This window comes from Zonotrichia albicollis, chromosome Z (genome assembly GCF_047830755.1).
Source record: "Zonotrichia albicollis isolate bZonAlb1 chromosome Z, bZonAlb1.hap1, whole genome shotgun sequence".
Lineage (NCBI taxonomy): Eukaryota > Metazoa > Chordata > Aves > Passeriformes > Passerellidae > Zonotrichia > Zonotrichia albicollis.
In genome coordinates, this window is record NC_133860.1 from 29,851,545 (window position 1) to 29,869,949 (window position 18,405).

Sequence of the window (18,405 nt, forward strand, 5' to 3'; positions counted from 1 at the left end):
TTATTATTTTGACAATTCTTGCCTCTTTTTTTATTTTGGGGGAGGGCTTCTCTTCTGGGTGATGAGTTTTTACACGAAATACTTTTTTTTAGGCAACTAAACAAACAAAAAAAAGAATATTTTTGGGGCGATTTCCACCGTTTTTCTTCCTTTTTTTTTTTCCTCGCAACCAGTATCGTGCACTCTCACAAGAGAAGAACACCGAAAAGGCAAGAAAGAGGAGAAGAAGAGGATTTATTTACCGACCTACTTTGGATCTCTCTTTTTCCTGCAAGTGTCATTATTATTCCCGTTCTCTATTTTTACACTTCGCCGTGAATTCGTCTCCTCTGCGAATTTAGTCACATCCGATTTTTTTTTCTGCGATTAAAAAAAAAAAAAAAAAAAAAAAGGCGAGAGAGAGCGCGAGCGAGCGAGAGAGACAGAGAGCGAGAGAGAGCAGCTCGGGAGAGAAAGAGCAGCGACCGGCAACCTCCTCCTCCTCCTTCCCCGCCGCCGCGACAGGAGATCAAACTGCCTCAGCTCCCCGCCCGCCTCCGCCGCGCTCCCCGGCTCCACCGCCCTGAATGGCTGACGGCGCCCTGCCCTGGACCTGGCCCCCGGACACCTCCGTACTCTGATCGCCGGCGAGCGGCTCCTCTCTCGACCTCCCGCCTCCCCGAGAGCCCACACCGGCACCGGCGGCGGCGACAGCGGCGGCGACAGCGGCGGCGACAGCAGCCTCCGCTGGAGCGGCGGCGGCCGAGCCCCGGCGGCGGCGAGCGGCGAGCGGCGACCTCCTCCTCCTCCTCTTCCTTCCCCTCCTCCTCCTCCACCTCCTCCTCCTTTTCCTCCTCCTCCTCCTCGGCGGCGCCGCGGCTTCCTCTATGCCTGCACATCCTCCGCGCTCGTAGCGCCCGGACCGCGTGTGCCTGTGCCCGTGCGTGTGTGCGTGTGCGCGAGTGGGGAGCCGTGTGCCGGGCGATTGCGCGCGTGTCTGCCTCCTGCGTGTGCGTGTCCGGCGTATTACTCTCCTGAATGCCTCTCCCGACAGCCTTGTTTGCCGTTTCTGATTTTGCAACTTGAAGTGGCGGCGGATGGGGGGGGGGGGGGGGGGGGGGGGGAGGACGAGGAGAGGCAGCGAGAGCAGGGGGAGAGCGGGAGCAGAGGGGAGAAGCGGTCAGGCGGGGGTATTTTAAAGAGGGGGGAGCGCTGGAAAGGGCAGGGAAGGGAAGGAAGGAAAGGAAAAGGAAGGGAGGAAAAGGAAAGGGAAGGGGGGGGAAAGAGAGAGGGAGAAAATCCTCCGTCGCCCCCTCCCCCTCTCTAAAAAAAAAAAAAATTAGCAAGAGCGCGAGCGAGAGGAGGGGGGCTCGCGGCGACGAAAATAAATAAAATAAAGAAAACGGCAGGAGCGGCTCCAGCCGGCAGCAGCGGCGGCGGCAGCAGGGCAGCGGCGGCGGCAGCCGAGGCGGAGGCAGGCGGCAGCAAGGGTCCCCTCGCTCTCCGCTCGCCCCCGGCGCCCGGGCGGCCGCCACCCCCCCGCCCCCCGCCTCACTCCCCGGCAGCCCGCAGCGAGACGCGCCGCTCCCCAGCACTTTTTTGGGCCCGAGATATGGCAATGGTAGTTAGCAGCTGGCGAGATCCGCAGGAAGACGTGGCCGGGGGCACTCCGAGCGGCCCCAACCCCGCCGCGACGCAGCCGGCCCGGGAGCAGCAGCCCCAGCAGCAGGGGAGCTCGGCCACCCCACACACCCCGCAGACCCCCAGCCAGCCGGGACCCCCCTCCACGCCGGGAGCGGCCGGAGACAAGGGAGCGGGCCAGCAGGGCTCGGGGCAGAGCCAGCAGCACATCGAATGTGTGGTGTGCGGAGACAAGTCCAGCGGCAAGCACTACGGCCAGTTCACCTGCGAGGGCTGCAAAAGTTTCTTCAAGAGGAGCGTCCGCAGGAACTTAACTTACACATGCCGCGCCAACAGGAACTGTCCCATCGACCAGCACCACCGCAACCAGTGCCAGTACTGCCGCCTCAAGAAGTGCCTCAAAGTGGGCATGAGGCGGGAAGGTGAATATTTCTTCCCTACTATGCTATCGCTCCCCTCTCCCCTTGGCTGTGCAGGCGTGCGTGTGCGAGGGCTCTCCGTCTGTCTGTGTCTGCCTGTCCGTACGCGCACACACGCGCACCTATATGCATGTACATACACACACACACGCGTGCACACGCGCGGCGTGCAAGCACACACACACATAAATATAAATATGTAAAAATAAATACACACACACACACATATATATGTGTGTGTATATATATATACATATATACATATATATATATATATATATATATATATATATATATTTACGGCTCTCGGTAGCAATCCAGCCAGGACTCTCTATATATTTCCATGCACATGTCAATCTCTTCCTCTGCCTGCACTCCATCTGGCAGCTTTGCACCAAGGTTCTGTTGTTATTGTCGATGGTGGTTGGTGGTGTTTTCTTTTGCTTTTCGGTTTGTGCCTCCTGCCCTCCCTCCCGCTTCTCCCCACCCCCTTCTCCGGCTCTGCTACACTCTCCCCTTTCCTGATAATTCTGCAGAGAATTTATTATTATTATTATTATTATTATTATTATTATTATTACTACTACTACTATTACTATTATTCCAATCGCTTGCTAAATATTTATCATTTAGCCGCTATCCCCACTTCCCCCTGCGCGCGCGTGTATGCGTGTGTGCGTGTGCGTGTTTTAGATGTGGTTTTGTCTATTGTTGGCATGAGACCGGAGGGTGGGGGGAGATACATCTTTCTCCCGTACGAGATGTGACTCCATTCAGCTTCCTTCCCCCTCACCCCCTCCCCCACCCCCTTTCCACCCCATCATTTCTTTTTAAACCTGCAATACCTCTCGGTAGATTCATCTCTCAGGCTCATTTTTCCGAAAGAAAGATGAAAGACGTGTAATTAGAGAAAGAGGAAAGGGTGTGAAAAAGATGGAAGGGAGAAAAGGGGATAAAAAAAAAAAAAAGGAGGGGAGGAAATGTGCTACTCTATCTTCGCTTCCCTGTGCTTCCCGGTGCCCCGGAGTGTGCTTCTGTGAGAGATTTGGCCTTGTTTTCATTCCATGCGTTCAAAGGAAAGTTTGTGACTGAATCGTTGTTTCTGTACTTCTGTCATTCCTTTCTTTCTATTTTTTTCTTTATCTTTTATTTTTCTTTTTTCTTTTTTTTTTTTTTTTTTTTACTGCTCTGCTCATGTTATTTCTTCATCAAACTCCACCCTCTCCTTAAAGTCTTCATACAAATCTCAATTTATAACCGCTTTACCGGTTCTTCTCATTTAGCAGCATCCACAGCCTGCATCTAGCACCGGGTCCCCACTATTTCCAACTGCTCTGCTTTTTTTTTTTTCTCCTCCTTTTCAAAAGTTGTCTGTGGTTTTCCTTGCGTTCAGACTCATTCTCGTGTATGGGGGATTTCCTGCCCTCTTTTCTCCTTGAAACATGTTCTCTCGGCTTAAAGTTTACCCCGTGACTATCGTTAAAGATGTTCTAAAGATATCACATCAGCGAAATAGTTGATTCTCCGGAGCAGGGATTTTAAAATTGTATTTTATATGCCACAAGAAAAGGAATTGAATTGGGCTGCTCCAGGTCTGAAAGAGCTCACAAATATGATGGCTTCATTGGTAGCTGCAGGGGCTGTTGGTAGGCACCTGGAAGAGTGGAGGCAAGCAATTTTTTTAAAAAAAGGAAGGAGGAGAAAAAAATAAACAAAAAAAGTGAGAATTGTGCATGCAGTTAAATGAAAAAATGTCTACCAAGTTTGCAAGTAGATCGAAGAGGGAGAGGTAGGCTGGAGGGCAGCAGGACAGGGGTCTGGCCCGGGTGGCGAGGAGGGCTCGCTGGGGAAGAAAAGAGAAAGTTGAGAAAAATGTAGCACGCCGGAAACATGAGTGATTGCATGTGCGGGTGTGTGCCAACGAGCGTGTGCGGGTGTGCGGGGTGTCTGTGTGTGCAGGGTACGAGCCTGAGTAGCCGTATCTTCCCCTCAAGTTACATTTGTTTACATGGCAAGCGGCTGCAAACGCTGGCACTGATGGAGTAAAACACATGCACACACTAAAAAAAAAAAAAAAAAAAAAACAAAAAAAGAAAAAGAAAAAGAACAACAAAAAAACCCCAACTTTGGTCAGCTTTCGGGACTCGAGGCATGCTTACGCTCTGTGTGGAGATGGTTAATGAATCCAGTGTTTTTGCAGTTGCAAGCTTGTGCATTCACTGTGCAACGCTGACTGCAGGCTTTTGCAGCGGCAACAGCTCACCAAAGATATTAATTACACCGTCCCCTTTTTTTTCCACGAATGTTTGGCTATTGTAAGTTCGGACATTTTTATTTTATTTCCCCCTTTCCCTTGATAATATTTAACCTTTCTCTTCCTTTTAGCAGGGAAAACTTTGCTGGGCGGGGGAGGGGGGGACTCGATGGAAAGCTGGTTCTGTGTAATAAAGTTAGCAGTGGGGAGCTGGAACGCTGCGACCTGTTCCAGCTTGAAGGGTAACGACGAGGTATTTTTGAAGAAAATGGACGCATTTGCTTTATGAATTATTTTATTTAATATTTTATTCTAAAGAGCTATACATCAGTTTACTTGTAAATTTCAGTAGTATCAGGGCAATAGGCTGGGATTCACAACTGAGCTTGGCTGTATTTTTTACAGTTGGCTGTGATTTTTAACTCTACTTTCTTACCACCCGGAGGACTTCTTTGATTTTTTTTTTTCTTTTTTCCTTTCTTTTTTGTTTTCTTCTTCTTTTTTTTTTTTTTTCTTTTACGTGCGGGGCTTTCTTTTGTTACGAGAGGGGAGGGGGGAAGAGGGGGTTGTGTGCGGATTTGTCTTGTTTGCCTTGGCTTTTTTTTTTTTTTTTTTTTCCCTTTCTTTTTAATCTGTTTATTTTGTGAAGCCTGTCTGCATTGTGGCCGGGGGTGGGGGGAGCGGAACGCGCTTGGCTGCCGCTGGGCTGAGGCTGCCTGAGCAGGGGTCGGGGCCGGGGCCGGGGCCGTGCAGGGGCCGGGCGGGGGGCTCGGGGCAGGTCGGCGGCAGCTGCCCGACTCCGCATGCCTCTGTGTGTCCGTGCCTGTGCGTGTGCCGGGGGCGAGGCGGTGCCGGGGAGGGGAAGGAGCCCGGCATTGTCTCCGGCTGGTTGGCAGCGCCGCCGAGGCGATGCCTGCGAGCCTCCTGGATGCACATTTCCTCTCCTTCTCTCCTTCTTTTTGTCAGCGGTTCAGCGAGGAAGAATGCCGCCCACCCAGCCCAACCCCGGCCAGTACGCGCTGACCAACGGCGACCCCCTGAACGGGCACTGCTATCTCTCGGGATACATCTCCCTCCTGCTGCGGGCCGAGCCCTACCCCACCTCCCGCTACGGCAGCCAGTGCATGCAGCCCAACAACATCATGGGCATCGAGAACATCTGCGAGCTGGCCGCCCGTCTGCTCTTCAGCGCCGTCGAGTGGGCCCGCAATATTCCCTTCTTCCCCGACCTGCAGATCACCGACCAGGTGGCCTTGCTGCGGCTCACCTGGAGCGAGCTCTTCGTCCTCAATGCTGCCCAGTGCTCCATGCCCCTCCATGTGGCCCCGCTCCTGGCCGCCGCCGGCCTCCACGCCTCCCCCATGTCGGCAGACCGCGTTGTCGCCTTCATGGACCACATCCGCATCTTCCAGGAACAGGTGGAGAAGCTGAAGGCGCTGCACGTCGATTCGGCTGAATACAGCTGCCTGAAAGCCATCGTCCTCTTCACCTCAGGTGAGGGGACGGGTTGGGGATGTGAGATGTCTGGGAAGAAAAAAAAAAAAAGGCAAAAAACCCCAAACCATGCAGGAAAATAAGGAAATAATTTAAATAGAATTACTTTTAAAGGAAAAGAACTGGAGGTTGAGGAAGCATAGCACCTGATGGGGATACACTCTGGTCCAGGGATCATCCTCATTGCCACTGATACTGGCTCTTTAACACACAGCCCCTCAAAAAAAAATAATACGAAAAACCAAAATCAAATTAAGTGTAGGCGGTGGAAACATGCATGTTAACAATTTTTCCCTGTGATAGATGGTTTGAATTAACTAGCAGGAAAGTTGCATTAGCATTGCCTTTGAAGTGCTCTGGTCATAGCCTATAAGAATATAATACGTATACTATTATTGTAACCTGCAAGGGAGAATTTATAAACATCAAAGGGGAACTATCTGAAGGAAATATAGGAAATGGAAACAAGGCAAGATAAGACTCTGGGCAGTGTAGTTTTTTAATTATTCTAATTATCATCACGATATGACTAATTGCCACCTTTCCTACTTGTTTTTCTTTTTTTTCCTTTTTCATGTTTATATCCCCTCTCCCCATCCCTAGCTCCCCTCTTGTATGAGCTTCTCTCCTCTTTTCCCGATTAGCAATAACTAAACAGTTCTGATAAATGTGACTTAAAAACCAGGCCGAGGCAAAATTAAAAGCATTCCTGAACAAAGATGGCAAATCGTTCAAAGGCCTTGTTTAACACTGAGCAGTTTATAATCCATCAATATTTGCTGCCTTTCAAGCACGAAAGACAGTATTTACATTGTATTAAAATGTCTCCTAAATTTGCACTATATTGTAATGTAGCAAATGTAGTATTAATATCGATTTGAACATCAGATAATTTATTTAGACAGGAGTATCTAATTTGTATGCAGGGTGGTCAGAGACATGTACTGTGACTGCCCCCTTTTACTTCCAGTGCAAATGCAGTCTCGCAGCATTGGAGAGAATATTTCTTTGCAAAGGATAATGTGCAAATCTTAAAACAAATGGAAGATTTACTGAATAGCCAACTCGACATTTTAATGTATTTTATCATAATAAGTCTTCTTGATGGAAACATGTTTTTCAAGAGTGACAAAGAGACCTGCCTGCATTTATCAGGGTGATTTAACTCCACAGCCTGCCTGCAGACTCCCAGACTTTCCTTTCCCATTCGTTTCAGGAAGCTCATCAATACACACGGATAGCGAAGGAGAACCTTTTTTTTTTTTCCCCAGACCTAACTTGGAGAGATTCTTCCCAAGCAGAGCTGGGAAAATGTCTGGCCTGTGCCTCAGCCCTTCCACACGTCCAAGGCCCTGTGAAGGAAGTTGCCCCTGATAGGGACATGGTTGAGGAAATATTTTCTTTTTTCTTCTTTTTCTTCTCTCCCTGTTCCCTCCAATCTTCCCCCTTTACTTCTGAAACAATTGACCTTGGCTAGAAAAAGGGTAAGTGGCTTTAAAGGAGCCCTTCATTTACATATAATAAAACCAAAGGTAATAACATTTGTGAAGGGAGAAGCCCCATTGCCACAGTGGAGTGGAGAATGAAGGAAGGGAACAATAATATTATTTCAGAGCAGGATCACTCAGGGCATCTCAGAAAATGGAAATACTGCTGTCAGGAGTAATCCACTACTCCTTACCCCATCCGCACATTTCCACTTTTCACTAAACTTGTTTTCATTGCATATTCAGAGGGGAATTAATGAGAAGCCTTTCTCTAAGTCATCCAACTTTTAAACAAACTTTAAGTGACAGAAAAGACATTTTTAGGCATATTGTGCAAAGTCCTTCACTGAGGACAAAGTGTCTAAAACTGGCATGGATTTTTCCTGTTGTGGTTTCTACATTTGGGCTCCAGAGAGCATGTATTTATTCTGTAAAATTCTGGACACCATCCAAAAGCTGTGCAGTAACCCAAACCCAGCTCCCTTCTTCCCTCCTTTACCCTTCTCTTGCATACCCTCCTCTCCTCCTTGCCCTCATCTCCTTCTCTCGTCCGCTGCCAAACTTTGTCATTATTAATTCCTGCATCTACCATTTCATCGTCATAAATAAATGTTTCCAGGAACAGACAGAGACAGATAACATAAATCAAATAAATCTATTTGCAGCACAATAAGAACTTTTGATTTCTAGTTAGATGCCAGCTGATTACGTCTATATTTTCTGAACACTAAACTCTTCTGAACATGTAACATGAAATACATTGCCGCCACTACAAAGGGAAGGCTGGAGTGTGCTGAACAGTAATGGTTATTTATTTACATAATTTCTTTTCCATAGACTGCAAGAAGAAATATAGAGCTTTCCCTTATTGACACACTGCCATATAAAAAAGCAAGGCACACACAGGATTTTCACATTAGCCCACTTTCTGAGATGGAATAATAATTTACCTTCAGCAAACATGGGTTGCATTATTTCTCCCATGGATTGCACCTCTCTGGGCTACATAATCTAATCAAGTTTTGGATCCCTTAATTTTTATTATTTTTAATCTCATTCTGAAGGGAGAATTGAGCCTTCCCACCCCCACTTTAGGCTATGAAATAAAACCCAAGTGAAGGCATATGCCAGACCATTTAAAATAATTTAAGCCAAACAGATACTATCGGCATGAGAAAATTCCAAGTTTTTGGAGGTCTAAGACAAACCCCGTGGCAATTTTTCAAAACACACATCAGGCTGATGCCCTTTTAGAGGGCAAGTTCCCCATCCACATTGTCCAGTGACCTGCACTACTAGGTGCACTTCTTGTAAATGTCTGATAAATATTTTACTAACCTTAAGGGTATGACATATGGAGCATAAAGAAAAAAACTCTGCCAGGGTGTCAGTAAGACCCTTTCATATTGCATTGTTTGGAAGTTGAATAGGATCCTAATGCATAATGGGCAGATAATGCATGTAAAATAGCAAGATATATGTAAATATGGAATCTGATTTGTGGCAATCAACATATGAACAGGTCTGTGGTTTTTGATATGTATTGCAAACAAGGACAGGCCCCAGCTTTTGATAGATATGTATGTTGCAACCTGGTGCTTTAGATGTTGCAAAATATCATTGCATTAAAGGTAAAGTATGGATTAGCAGAGCAGCCTGGCTCAGATAATTGTGCGTCTGAGGGATGCCAAGTCCGCAGCTCAGGTCAAAGGTTCTCCTTCTCAGAAGTTCCTAAATTATGGCTTGTTTTATTTGTATTTTTGCTTTAGGCCATAGTTTTGTAGATGAAGGTGTTCAGAAATCTTTGTAAAGTCAGTTCTCGGTAAAGGAAGTCTTAAGCTTCAAAAATGCCTGTGCAACAAATTTTATTTTATTTTATTTTATTTTTAGCTTTGAATAATTTGTTGATTTGTTGTGTCTTTCCTGGGTCATAACTCTATATTCACATTTTTTATAACGTCTTTTTAGGGGCCATTAACTAATTCATATATGGATCTATATATTAGTAAAGTCTGGCTTTGATCTGTTAACCTGCACTTCTAGCTGACTCCTTTGCTCTGATCTTGATGGCTGGAGGGTTTTTTTGGTTTGTTGGTTGGTTTTTTTGGTTAGGTTTTTCAGTTATTGTTTTGGTTTGGTGTTTTTAATATCTATTCTGAATCTTTGAAACAATGTAGATGGTTTCAACCATCTGGGCATACCCATCACTTTTCCATGACTGCAGTGTCCTGAGCAAGTCCTTCCACAAGCAGCTGGTGCCCAATTATTCTCTGGTTTGGGTTATATGTTCTTTGAGATAGGATATGTGCTTGTAAGTGTCTCTATGTGTGTGCAAATGCACAGATGCATCCATACCTCTTTGCTCGTATCTATATGAACAGAATAAGGTGTATAGATACAATACGTGGGTGTAAAGGGCTTCTGGTCTTGGATTAGTGCACGCTTGCCCAGGTCACGTAGTTCTGCAAGGTGCAAGGTGCATGTTTGTGACAGTGTGGGTGCCAGAAGGACCTGTGAGGAAGGAGTCTCCCTGGTTTCATTTAGGCAAGGCTTAGCTGCTGCAGCTCTTCCAGCTTTTTGTCTGAGAGCTACAGACGCCTGCTGAGCACAAGCTGGGACTAACCTAGCCCTTTGCTACTGGATTTATCACACAGTCTGCAAAGACATCGCAAATTTGCAATCACTGGCAGCGAGGCAGGAGCAGAGGAGACTCCCCTGCCCCACGGCATCCCCCAGCCGGCTCCCTGCCAGTCGCTGCAGGACCCAGTCGCTGCCTCTCTGTGATGTGCAGCCATGTAAACAAACTCCTTGTGTCTCACTCTGCTTGTGTGCCAGTCTGCTTATTATTTTTATTGTTGCTATTATTATTATTATTATTATTATTATTATTATTATTATTATTTTCCCCAATACCTTATTTGTCTTCCTCTCGGCGTTATTTAAGGGGGCTGGTCCAGGTTTCCAGCATCCCGGTGATGGGCTCCCTGGAGCAGAAACCACTCTCGGCAGCGCGGAGTGTCGGTGGGGGGATGTGCAAAGGAAGTGTGGGGGCGTGTGTGTGTGTGTGACTGGGACGAGTGGGGTGTTGGCACCCCATCGCGTCCCGGGTGGAAACACCCACGGTGGCAACGAGGCACAGCGAGGTCGCGCTATTTATTTGGCAGTGGTGCGCGGGATGGGATGAGGTAGCGTGGGGTGGTGTGGGATGGGATAGGATGGGATGGGATGGGATAAGACGGGATGGGATGGGATGGGGGCTGCGCCTTTGGGCTGCCCCCCATCCTCGCAGAGTTTCCCTGTGTGGTTCCCAGCCACTAACCATCTCCCCCCGCTTCCTCCTTCTCCTCCTCCTCCACCTCCTTCCTCCACTCTCCTCCCGCCTGCCGCCGTGCTGCGGCTGCCTCCGCGGGTGCGCTGCGGTGGGCAGACGCCTGCGGCCTATCGGATGCTGCGCACATCGAGAGTCTCCAGGAGAAATCGCAGTGCGCGCTAGAGGAGTACGTGCGGAGCCAGTACCCCAACCAGCCGAGCCGCTTCGGGAAGCTGCTGCTGCGGCTGCCCTCCCTGCGCACCGTCTCCTCCTCCGTCATCGAGCAGCTCTTCTTCGTCCGCTTGGTAGGTAAAACCCCCATCGAAACCCTCATCAGGGATATGCTACTGTCGGGGAGCAGCTTCAACTGGCCTTACATGTCCATCCAGTGCTCCTAGAGCCCGTCCCGCAGCCCCGGCGGAGCGGCGGCCGAGCGGCGCCCAGGGAGCGCTCGCACCCGGGGCACTCGGGGCGCGGGGGGCCCGGGAGGCGGACACTGAACAAAAGAGAGGGCGAGAGGGAGCACAGATGTGGCCGTGGAGGGGAGAAGGACGGACCTGTCGTCCGTGGAGGTTGTGATGTTTCGCCTTTTTTTTTTTTGGCCTATTTTGGTTTTTTACTTTGTTTCGTTTCGTTTTCTTTCGGAGAGGAGGAAAAAAGAAATAAATAATATTAATAAAAGAGACAAAAAACAATGAGTATTGAGGGGATATTAATCAAACCTGAAGGGGATACTGGATCTTCCAGGATTTATTGTGGACTGTTGTTGATATATGCTGTACAGTAAACCAACAAAACAAAAAAAGCATTGAAACTGAACTGAACCTTGTGTAGAATAAAAACAAAACCGCCAAAACCAAGCAAACTACAACAAAATTTCCATGCGCAAACACTTACCATGAACATTGTTACTCCTTTTGTAATATATTAGTCTTTATTTCAATTTTGGTAAAAGTTAAAACATCATATGCGCATAAGGAAAAAAAAGGAGAATTAGGGGAAAATAACATTTTCCAAATAATTATAAAAGAATTGTCCTGTGTCTATGTATCTATATCTGTTTTGTATTTTTTTCTGGTTCCAAACCAGGTTTCCTGTGATTCTATACTAATAATTTTTGATATAACCCTTTGCTTCTTATAATGAGTGCGATATATGTTGTCAAAGCTGTTCTTCAAGAATTAAAATTGAAGTGAGAATTAAAAAAAAATAAAAGAATTTAGCAAAAAAACCCCAACTTATCACCCCACAACCCATGAGTCTTGTTGCTTGAAACATGCCAACAATTCACAAAAAAAAAAAAAAAGAAAAAAAAAAAAAAAAGGAAAAACCCATAAACAATAACAACAAAAATCTCCCCACATTTTTAACTCCTTTACTGATGCTAAAAAGGAGAACTTAAAAAATACTTGGGAGGGGTAACCAAGTCGTGCAAACTATGGGATGCTCCAAAATGGACTTGACTGTATAAGCTTAGGGCTGAGCTGTCAAGGCCTAGGGAAAGGGAGCAGGAGTTGCAGCGTAATGCCTTAGGTGACCTCGCCTCACTGGGACTGCACCACTAACCTTCCAACAAGGCTGATGGGCCTGTCAGCCTGGCCTACCCCTTTTTGAAACACCTGTTCCCATCACCTGGATTTTCTGCTGAGTTCACACCTTGCTTTTTACTCTCAGACGCCATGGGCATGGATTGAAGTCACCACATGCCATCATCTCTGCCTGTGCAGCAGGAGGCATTCTCTAGCCACGGGTCCTGTTTGCTCCAGGCATGATGGCTTTCCGCTTCTGGGGGCTTGGCTGGGGCTGACTTTTTTTGGTTTCATCTTCTTTTCCACTCCAAGGGCTCGCAGACCCCAACATGTACTCCAGTGTGCATGCCTTGTGCTTACTGTCAGCCAGAACAGATCTCTTGATTCTTTTTCCCAAATCTAGTTGCTGTGTGTGGAGGGTATTCCCACTCCATTAATATAGAAATCCAGCTGGATGCTTGCTCATTGGGTGGCGAGCTAGTGCATTTCATGTGTGCTTATGTGCCATGGCCATGCAAAAAACCCAGGCTGTGACATCCCACACCATGGCCCACCCACTGCCAGGGCCTGAGCTCTGTGCCAAAACTCCTTTTCATTTCAGCTTGTCTTTTTTTTCCCCAGAAAATTAAAAAATCGTTTTTGTAATGGAGCTCCTTTGAAGGTAAAGTCTTCTAGCTGGTGGTGCAGATCTCTGTAACAGCTTTCAGTGCATTAATGTTTTATAGGATCTGAGACAGAGCTGTAAGAACACATACTACCAAGGGAGCTCTTTCTTAATGTATTAATAAAGCTGGATCTTTAAAAAAAACATTGTCCCCCTCACACAGACACCTCCTGTGCCCTCCAAACAAGTCTAGATGAGGTAGACTTTTCAGTTTGTGAAGACATGGGCAGTGCTTTCCCTTTAATTTGCTATCTTCCGTGCTCTCCTATTTCTCCTTCCCTCTCTCCCACAATCTCTCCCATCCTTTTTTTTTTCTTTTTTCATTCTTTATTTCTTTTTTTCCCTTTTTTCTTTCTTTAACAAGATTCTTCAATTCAACTCACTTGGGGTTTTTAATATTCTAGATGCAGCAGATCTGAGGTGAGAGCAGCTCTATACAGTAGACAGTTCTAGCTGGATAATCAAGATTACGGGCAGATCCTTTATGGGGCTATCACCCCATTCAGGATGCAGAAACGGCCTGTATTCATAGGTGCTGGGAGTGGGGGGACTTGGATAATTCCAGACCTGAGCACACAAGAACAGGGATTTGGGAGTTAGACAGACAGACAGACATCCTCCCTTTTGTCACTCACTTGGACACTGCATGAGTGAGAGCTTTGTTCCTGCCCCTTCCCCGGGGCCTTCCCTGGAGAAAGGGAGTCCAGCAGCCCCTCGGGGCTCTCAACAGGGAGTGAGAGGGAACGCTCAGACATGGGAGGTGCTGAAAGAAGCATTTTCAGCACTGCTTTACGGTGGGATGGTGATTTGGGACCCAGATGAATTGGCAGTTAAAAAAAAAAGAAAAAGGAAAACAAAAACAACAAAAGAAGACAAAAAAACCAAACCCGAACCCAAAAAAACCCAAACCCACCAAAACAATCAAACAAACAAACACCCCCTCAACCAAAAATAACAACAAAAAACAAACCAACAAAACAAAAACCAGCCTCCCTCTACCTAAAAATAAACAAAGCAAACGGGGATATCGGAAGAGAAAAACAGGTCTCGGTTTCTTCCAATGAGATGTAAATAAATTCATTACAGTGTTATCCCACTGATGAAAACAGATAAACTTTTTCTTAGATATTTTTCAATTAATTTTCATATTTATGAATAATAATAACCCACGGATTGCCAAGAAACTTGCAGGTGTAGAGGAGGTGTACGAGATGCACTTATTTCCATGTATGTGCCTAGAAAGAAGTGTTTCAATCCCTTATTAAACTTTGCTTATAAGACGGTATTGTGTTTTGAAGTGTTAACTACCCAGTCTGCGTTGTGTCAGTGGATGTTTTCCTTTGCCACGCTGCAGCTTCTCGGGTATTCATATGGCAGGTAAAACTACTGTATCATCGCGTCATTTGCCGGGAAAAAAAAATAATACGTGGGTGTGGAGACGGCTGGGGTCCCTCAGCAAGTTTCTGCCGACTTATTCGTCATCTACGATACACTGCTTTAGAACCAGCCCCATCTACATTTCTTCTGCCGGCTTGCTGCCGGGGGCCCGGGCGCTGTCCCCGGAGGCTCCTCGGCTCCCAGGCTCCTGAGGAGGCGGGGTCGGCAGGGAGTTCCCTGCATCCCTGCATCCCCGCATCCCTGCATCCCCTGCATCCCTGCATCCCAGCATCCCAGCATCCCTGCATCCTGCATCCCAGCATCCCCACATCCCTGCATCCCTGCATACCCGCATCCCTGCATCCCTGCATACCCCCATCCCTGCATCCCGCATCCCTGCATCCCCCCATCCCCGCATCCCTTCATCCCTGCATCCCTGCATCCCCGCATCCCCGCATCCCCGCATCCCCGCATCCCTGCATCCTGCCGCGCCGGGCTCAGCGGCCCCTCCGCGCTCCCCAGCAGCCGCGGCAGCGCTTCAAAGGCCGCGGTGGGCTTGCAGGGGAGGAAGCTGGGGCAGGCGGAATTTGGGAGAGGGCGACCCTCTCAGCCCAGCCCGCGCAGGGGGACCTGCTCGGGGCAGGGCAGTTAACAAAGCGCTCCTTCCCACTCCTCTTAGCACCTCGCTAACTAGCTTGCCTCCTCCCACCGCCCAATTAGGCCTTTTCTATACATTTAATCGAATAAATATTTGGAAATGCTGCTAAGTGGTAGGTTGAGCCCGAGCAGAGGAGGAGGGGGGCTTGCGGGCGGTGGCAGGGGTGGCGAGGGTCGCTGTGTGCGCCTGTGTGTGTGCGTTCCTCCTCCGCTGCCCCGAGCGCCGCGGGCTGCGGCTTCCCCTTTCCCGGGGCTTCTCCGCACGCTCTTGCCCCCGGGAGGCACCTTTGGGTGGCTCGGCTTCCATCCACCGCCTTCATCTGCAGAAGGAGGGTGGTGAGCCCACTCTAAGGGTGGGGGTAAAGGATAAGCCCCACTCTCCCCGTGTCCGTGGAAATAAAGTGGAACTGGGGAGGGAGCATGGGTGTGGGACTCCATCACGAGTGACCTGTCTCATCGCCGCCAATAAAATCGACGAATCAAGATGCAAAAGACTTTTTTCCTACTGAGGTAAATGGAGGGTCTTGCACGAAAATCTGGCTCGGGGTCCCTGCAAGTGTCAGCAGAAGTAATACAAGAAAAGGTGGATTCTGCGTGGGTTCACTCGCAGGAGACTGGTTGGTTACCTACACAAAGACAGAAATGTCTTTTATCTGACAGAAAGGGCTGAATAGGACCTCCGGTTTTGCTGGTGTTTTGTTGTGGTTTTTTTTTTTTTGGTTGGTCCGTTGAGGTTGTTTGTTTTGGGGTTTTTTTGGGTGGTTTTTTGGTTGTTTTTTTGGTTTTGGGGTTTTTTTTGTGGTTTGGGTTTGATTGTTTTGTTTTTGTTTGTGTTTTTTGTGGTTTTTTTTGTTTGTTTGTTTGTTTTTGAGGGGAGTGTGTTTGTTTTATTTTTTTGGTTCGGTTTGGTTCCTTCTCATTACCTGTGGGGTGTGGCAGCCAGACTCCCCTTCCCAACAGACAGCAGATGCGACCAGCCCCGAGCAGGCAGGGACGGTGGCACTGGTTGGCCTGGATGGACTCTCCGACAGAGGGACAGAGGGACGCAGGGCTCAACAGCGATGTCAGGGCTTGGTGCAGCCGCCCCCTCCAGTAGTGTGCCGGCGCGCAGCCATTCACTGGGAGCGTCCGCGAACGCGTGTGCATGGCTGCAACAGGCACTGTCGACATGCTTCCTCCGGCTTCATGGGACATTTAGACTATTCAAAGCGTTAGTTTATAAGTCTTGAAATAGCGGGTAGAGTCTCCTCTCTCTCCTCTCTCTCCTCTCCTCTCCTCTCCTCTCCTCTCCTCTCCTCTCCTCTCCTCTCCTCTCCTCTCCTCTCCTCTCCTCTCCTCTCCTCTCCTCTCCTCTCCTCTCCTCTCCTCTCCTCTCCTCTCATCCTCTCCTCTCCTCTCCTCTCCTCTCCTCTCCTCTCCTCTCTCCTCTCCTCTCCTCTCCTCTCCTCTCCTCTCCTCTCCTCTCCTCTCCTCTCCTCTCCTCTCCTCTCCTCTCCTCTCCTCTCTCCTCTCCTCTCCTCTCCTTTTTATTTTTTTAGATCCACATATGTGTCTTCTCTGCTCTCCGTTTCACTGTGACAGGCAGAAATTTATGTTCCCTTGCCCTTTTCCACTCTTGTTGTGTTTCTTTTGTATCTTTGGAACTAATTTCGGAAACTGCACGACCACCACGAAACCTGTCTATATATTTGTTTTAAAAGGTTCGCTTTCTCACTGGGGTCACAGCCACTGACTTGGATGTGGGATTTTTTTTTGGACACCCTTCCCTGTTCAATCCGCAGAGGGTCAGAGAGAGGGAGGATGAGTTTTCTGTGGTGATTCCCCCAGTAATAATAAAAAATAAATACATTTCACAAGCCACAACTCTAAGGTGCTATGGACAGCCTTGATATCTCCGGGTACTTTGCAAACCCGCCGGGTTTCCACGTGCTGATGACGTGGGAGAATCTCTTCTACGAGGTGCTTTTGAAGAGGAGTAGGGGAAAAAAAAAGAGAGAAAGAGAGAGAAACAAAGCGCGAGAAGAAGGGATGAAAGAAAGATTAAAAAGAGTAAAACATTAAAACAAACAAACAAAAAAAAAAAAAGGAAAAGGACAGAGGTGTGAGGGAGGAGAGAACGAGAGGGGAGAATGAGAGGGGAGATCCAGGAGCAGAAGTGGAAACCAATAAAACTCTTGTTAAAGTGCTTGCTCAGGATCCATGGCGTCACAAGGTCTCCTACTTAGGAAGCCAAAGAGTTTTATTCCTAAATGAGTTAAAGAGCCATTTCCCTCTGTCGTGTTCTATTCATCAAGCCACAAGTCGAGAGTCCCTAACATGAAACTATTTGTTTGCTTACACAACCAGCTGGGTGCAATTTCACGACTGAGATATCTATCTGAAAGCGCCTCTCATTTATTATCCTTACTTGTCAGCGAATCCATTTTCCAACTTTTTTTCCACCTCCACGCCCATTCTTTCTTCCTTCATTGAAGGCTCTGGGTTTAAATGCTCCCTTTAAGCATTTCAGCACCCACTCCTTCTCAGTCTGAGCACCTTCAGCGCAAAACAGCCGGGGAGCAAGTCTGAAACTGTGAAGGTGGGAAAGGCGACCACTTCCCAAGGTGGTCCCACTTTACAGCTCCTGCCCTTTTTTTTCCCTCCCTCCCGTTTCTCCCAAGGTGTCTCTGACAGTGCTGTGGAGTCACCCTCCGCTCTTTTTTAAGTGAGGGCGTCGTGCCGGACATTTTTCTGGGCGGTCCCGGTGTGAGGTGTGGCCACCCGAAAATAAATTGCATTTTCTGCCTGTGAGAAAGGACTGTAAACACCCCCTCCCTGAGACTGCCGAAGGCACAGGAGGGTGGGCACCCTGGCTACTCTCGCTAGACCAGTTTTAGTGGTCACTGGGATGCAAGGGCTAGTGTGCGGAGGCGGGTGGTGGAGGTATTCCCAAGAAGGCTTGAGGAGGGATGCCAGGATCTCTTCTCTGGCATCCACGTGGTCTCTACTGGAAATACAAAGACACTACATATAATGGTCTCCCCGCCTTTTTCTTAGCCCAAATTTTGTAAAATCAGGGTAATGTGAGTAACGTTTCAAAGGTGGACTGTCTGGCTGACATTAGATTCGCTGTTAGTCATTGGTAGCTGTATAATCCATCATTGGATATACAATAATAACCTCCTCTCCTGTAGAACCCTCCACCAAACTTAAAGCAGCGGATCAAATTCAAAGGTACAGGTGTAAAATATCCCCAGCTGTTAAAAAGAAGGAAGAAGGGTGTAAGAGCAGGTGGGGGGAAGCTCCTTAGAGAAGAAGGGGGCTGCGGGCTGTAAGCTATGCGGTTATGTTATTTAGGAAGATATTTGCTGTATGTGACGTTTAAAGTGGATCACGCTACCGCTGGACCAAACAAAGCCCAGACCAAAGCGTGGGGGTCACGGTCGACCGCAGCGAGGAGCGAGCTGCGCGTGTGTGCGTGCCACCGACCCTGCAGCAGCCCGAGTGCATGTGCGGGTGTGCGCCAGGAGCCGACCTCGGCTGCATCCCGCTCGGGCGAGCGCTGATTAGCATTTCCCGGCAGCCGTGCACCAGCGCTGACAACTAACAGAGATA

At 48.2% G+C, this 18,405-nt stretch overlaps 2 protein-coding genes and 1 long non-coding RNA gene across 5 annotated transcripts in view; 2 read left to right on the forward strand and 1 right to left on the reverse strand.

Annotated features, from left to right (window-relative positions):
- The first annotated feature begins 1,579 nt into the window (after nt 1-1,579).
- Nucleotides 1,580-12,731, forward strand: NR2F1 (nuclear receptor subfamily 2 group F member 1). Of its 3 annotated transcripts, none has more exons than XM_074533108.1 (3): nt 1,580-2,042; nt 5,260-5,787; nt 10,702-12,731. In XM_074533108.1, exons 1-3 carry the CDS (start codon nt 1,592-1,594, stop codon nt 10,980-10,982), a joined length of 1,260 nt encoding a protein of 419 aa, XP_074389209.1. In that variant the 5' UTR covers nt 1,580-1,591; the 3' UTR covers nt 10,983-12,731. The 3 variants fall into 3 exon arrangements, with proteins under 3 accessions (XP_074389209.1, XP_005489670.2, XP_074389210.1); XM_005489613.4 differs by lacking the exon at nt 1,580-2,042 and adding an exon at nt 4,129-4,354; XM_074533109.1 differs by lacking the exon at nt 1,580-2,042 and adding an exon at nt 4,385-4,546.
- LOC141727164 (uncharacterized) lies at nt 5,595-10,622 on the reverse strand. The gene is made up of 2 exons (XR_012578213.1): nt 10,188-10,622; nt 5,595-6,004 (listed from the first exon to the last, which is right to left on the reverse strand). It is a non-coding gene; the product is annotated as an uncharacterized LOC141727164 (long non-coding RNA).
- A 3,955-nt stretch (nt 12,732-16,686) lies between the features above and the next one.
- The window catches only part of LOC141727249 (uncharacterized), a 36,988-nt gene continuing 35,269 nt past the window's right edge, over nt 16,687-18,405 (forward strand). Inside the window, exons 1-2 of the mRNA XM_074533578.1 lie at nt 16,687-16,786; nt 18,213-18,300. Of these exons, the coding sequence (XP_074389679.1) occupies nt 16,687-16,786; nt 18,213-18,300 (188 nt within the window). The remainder of the gene's footprint in view (nt 16,787-18,212; nt 18,301-18,405) is intronic.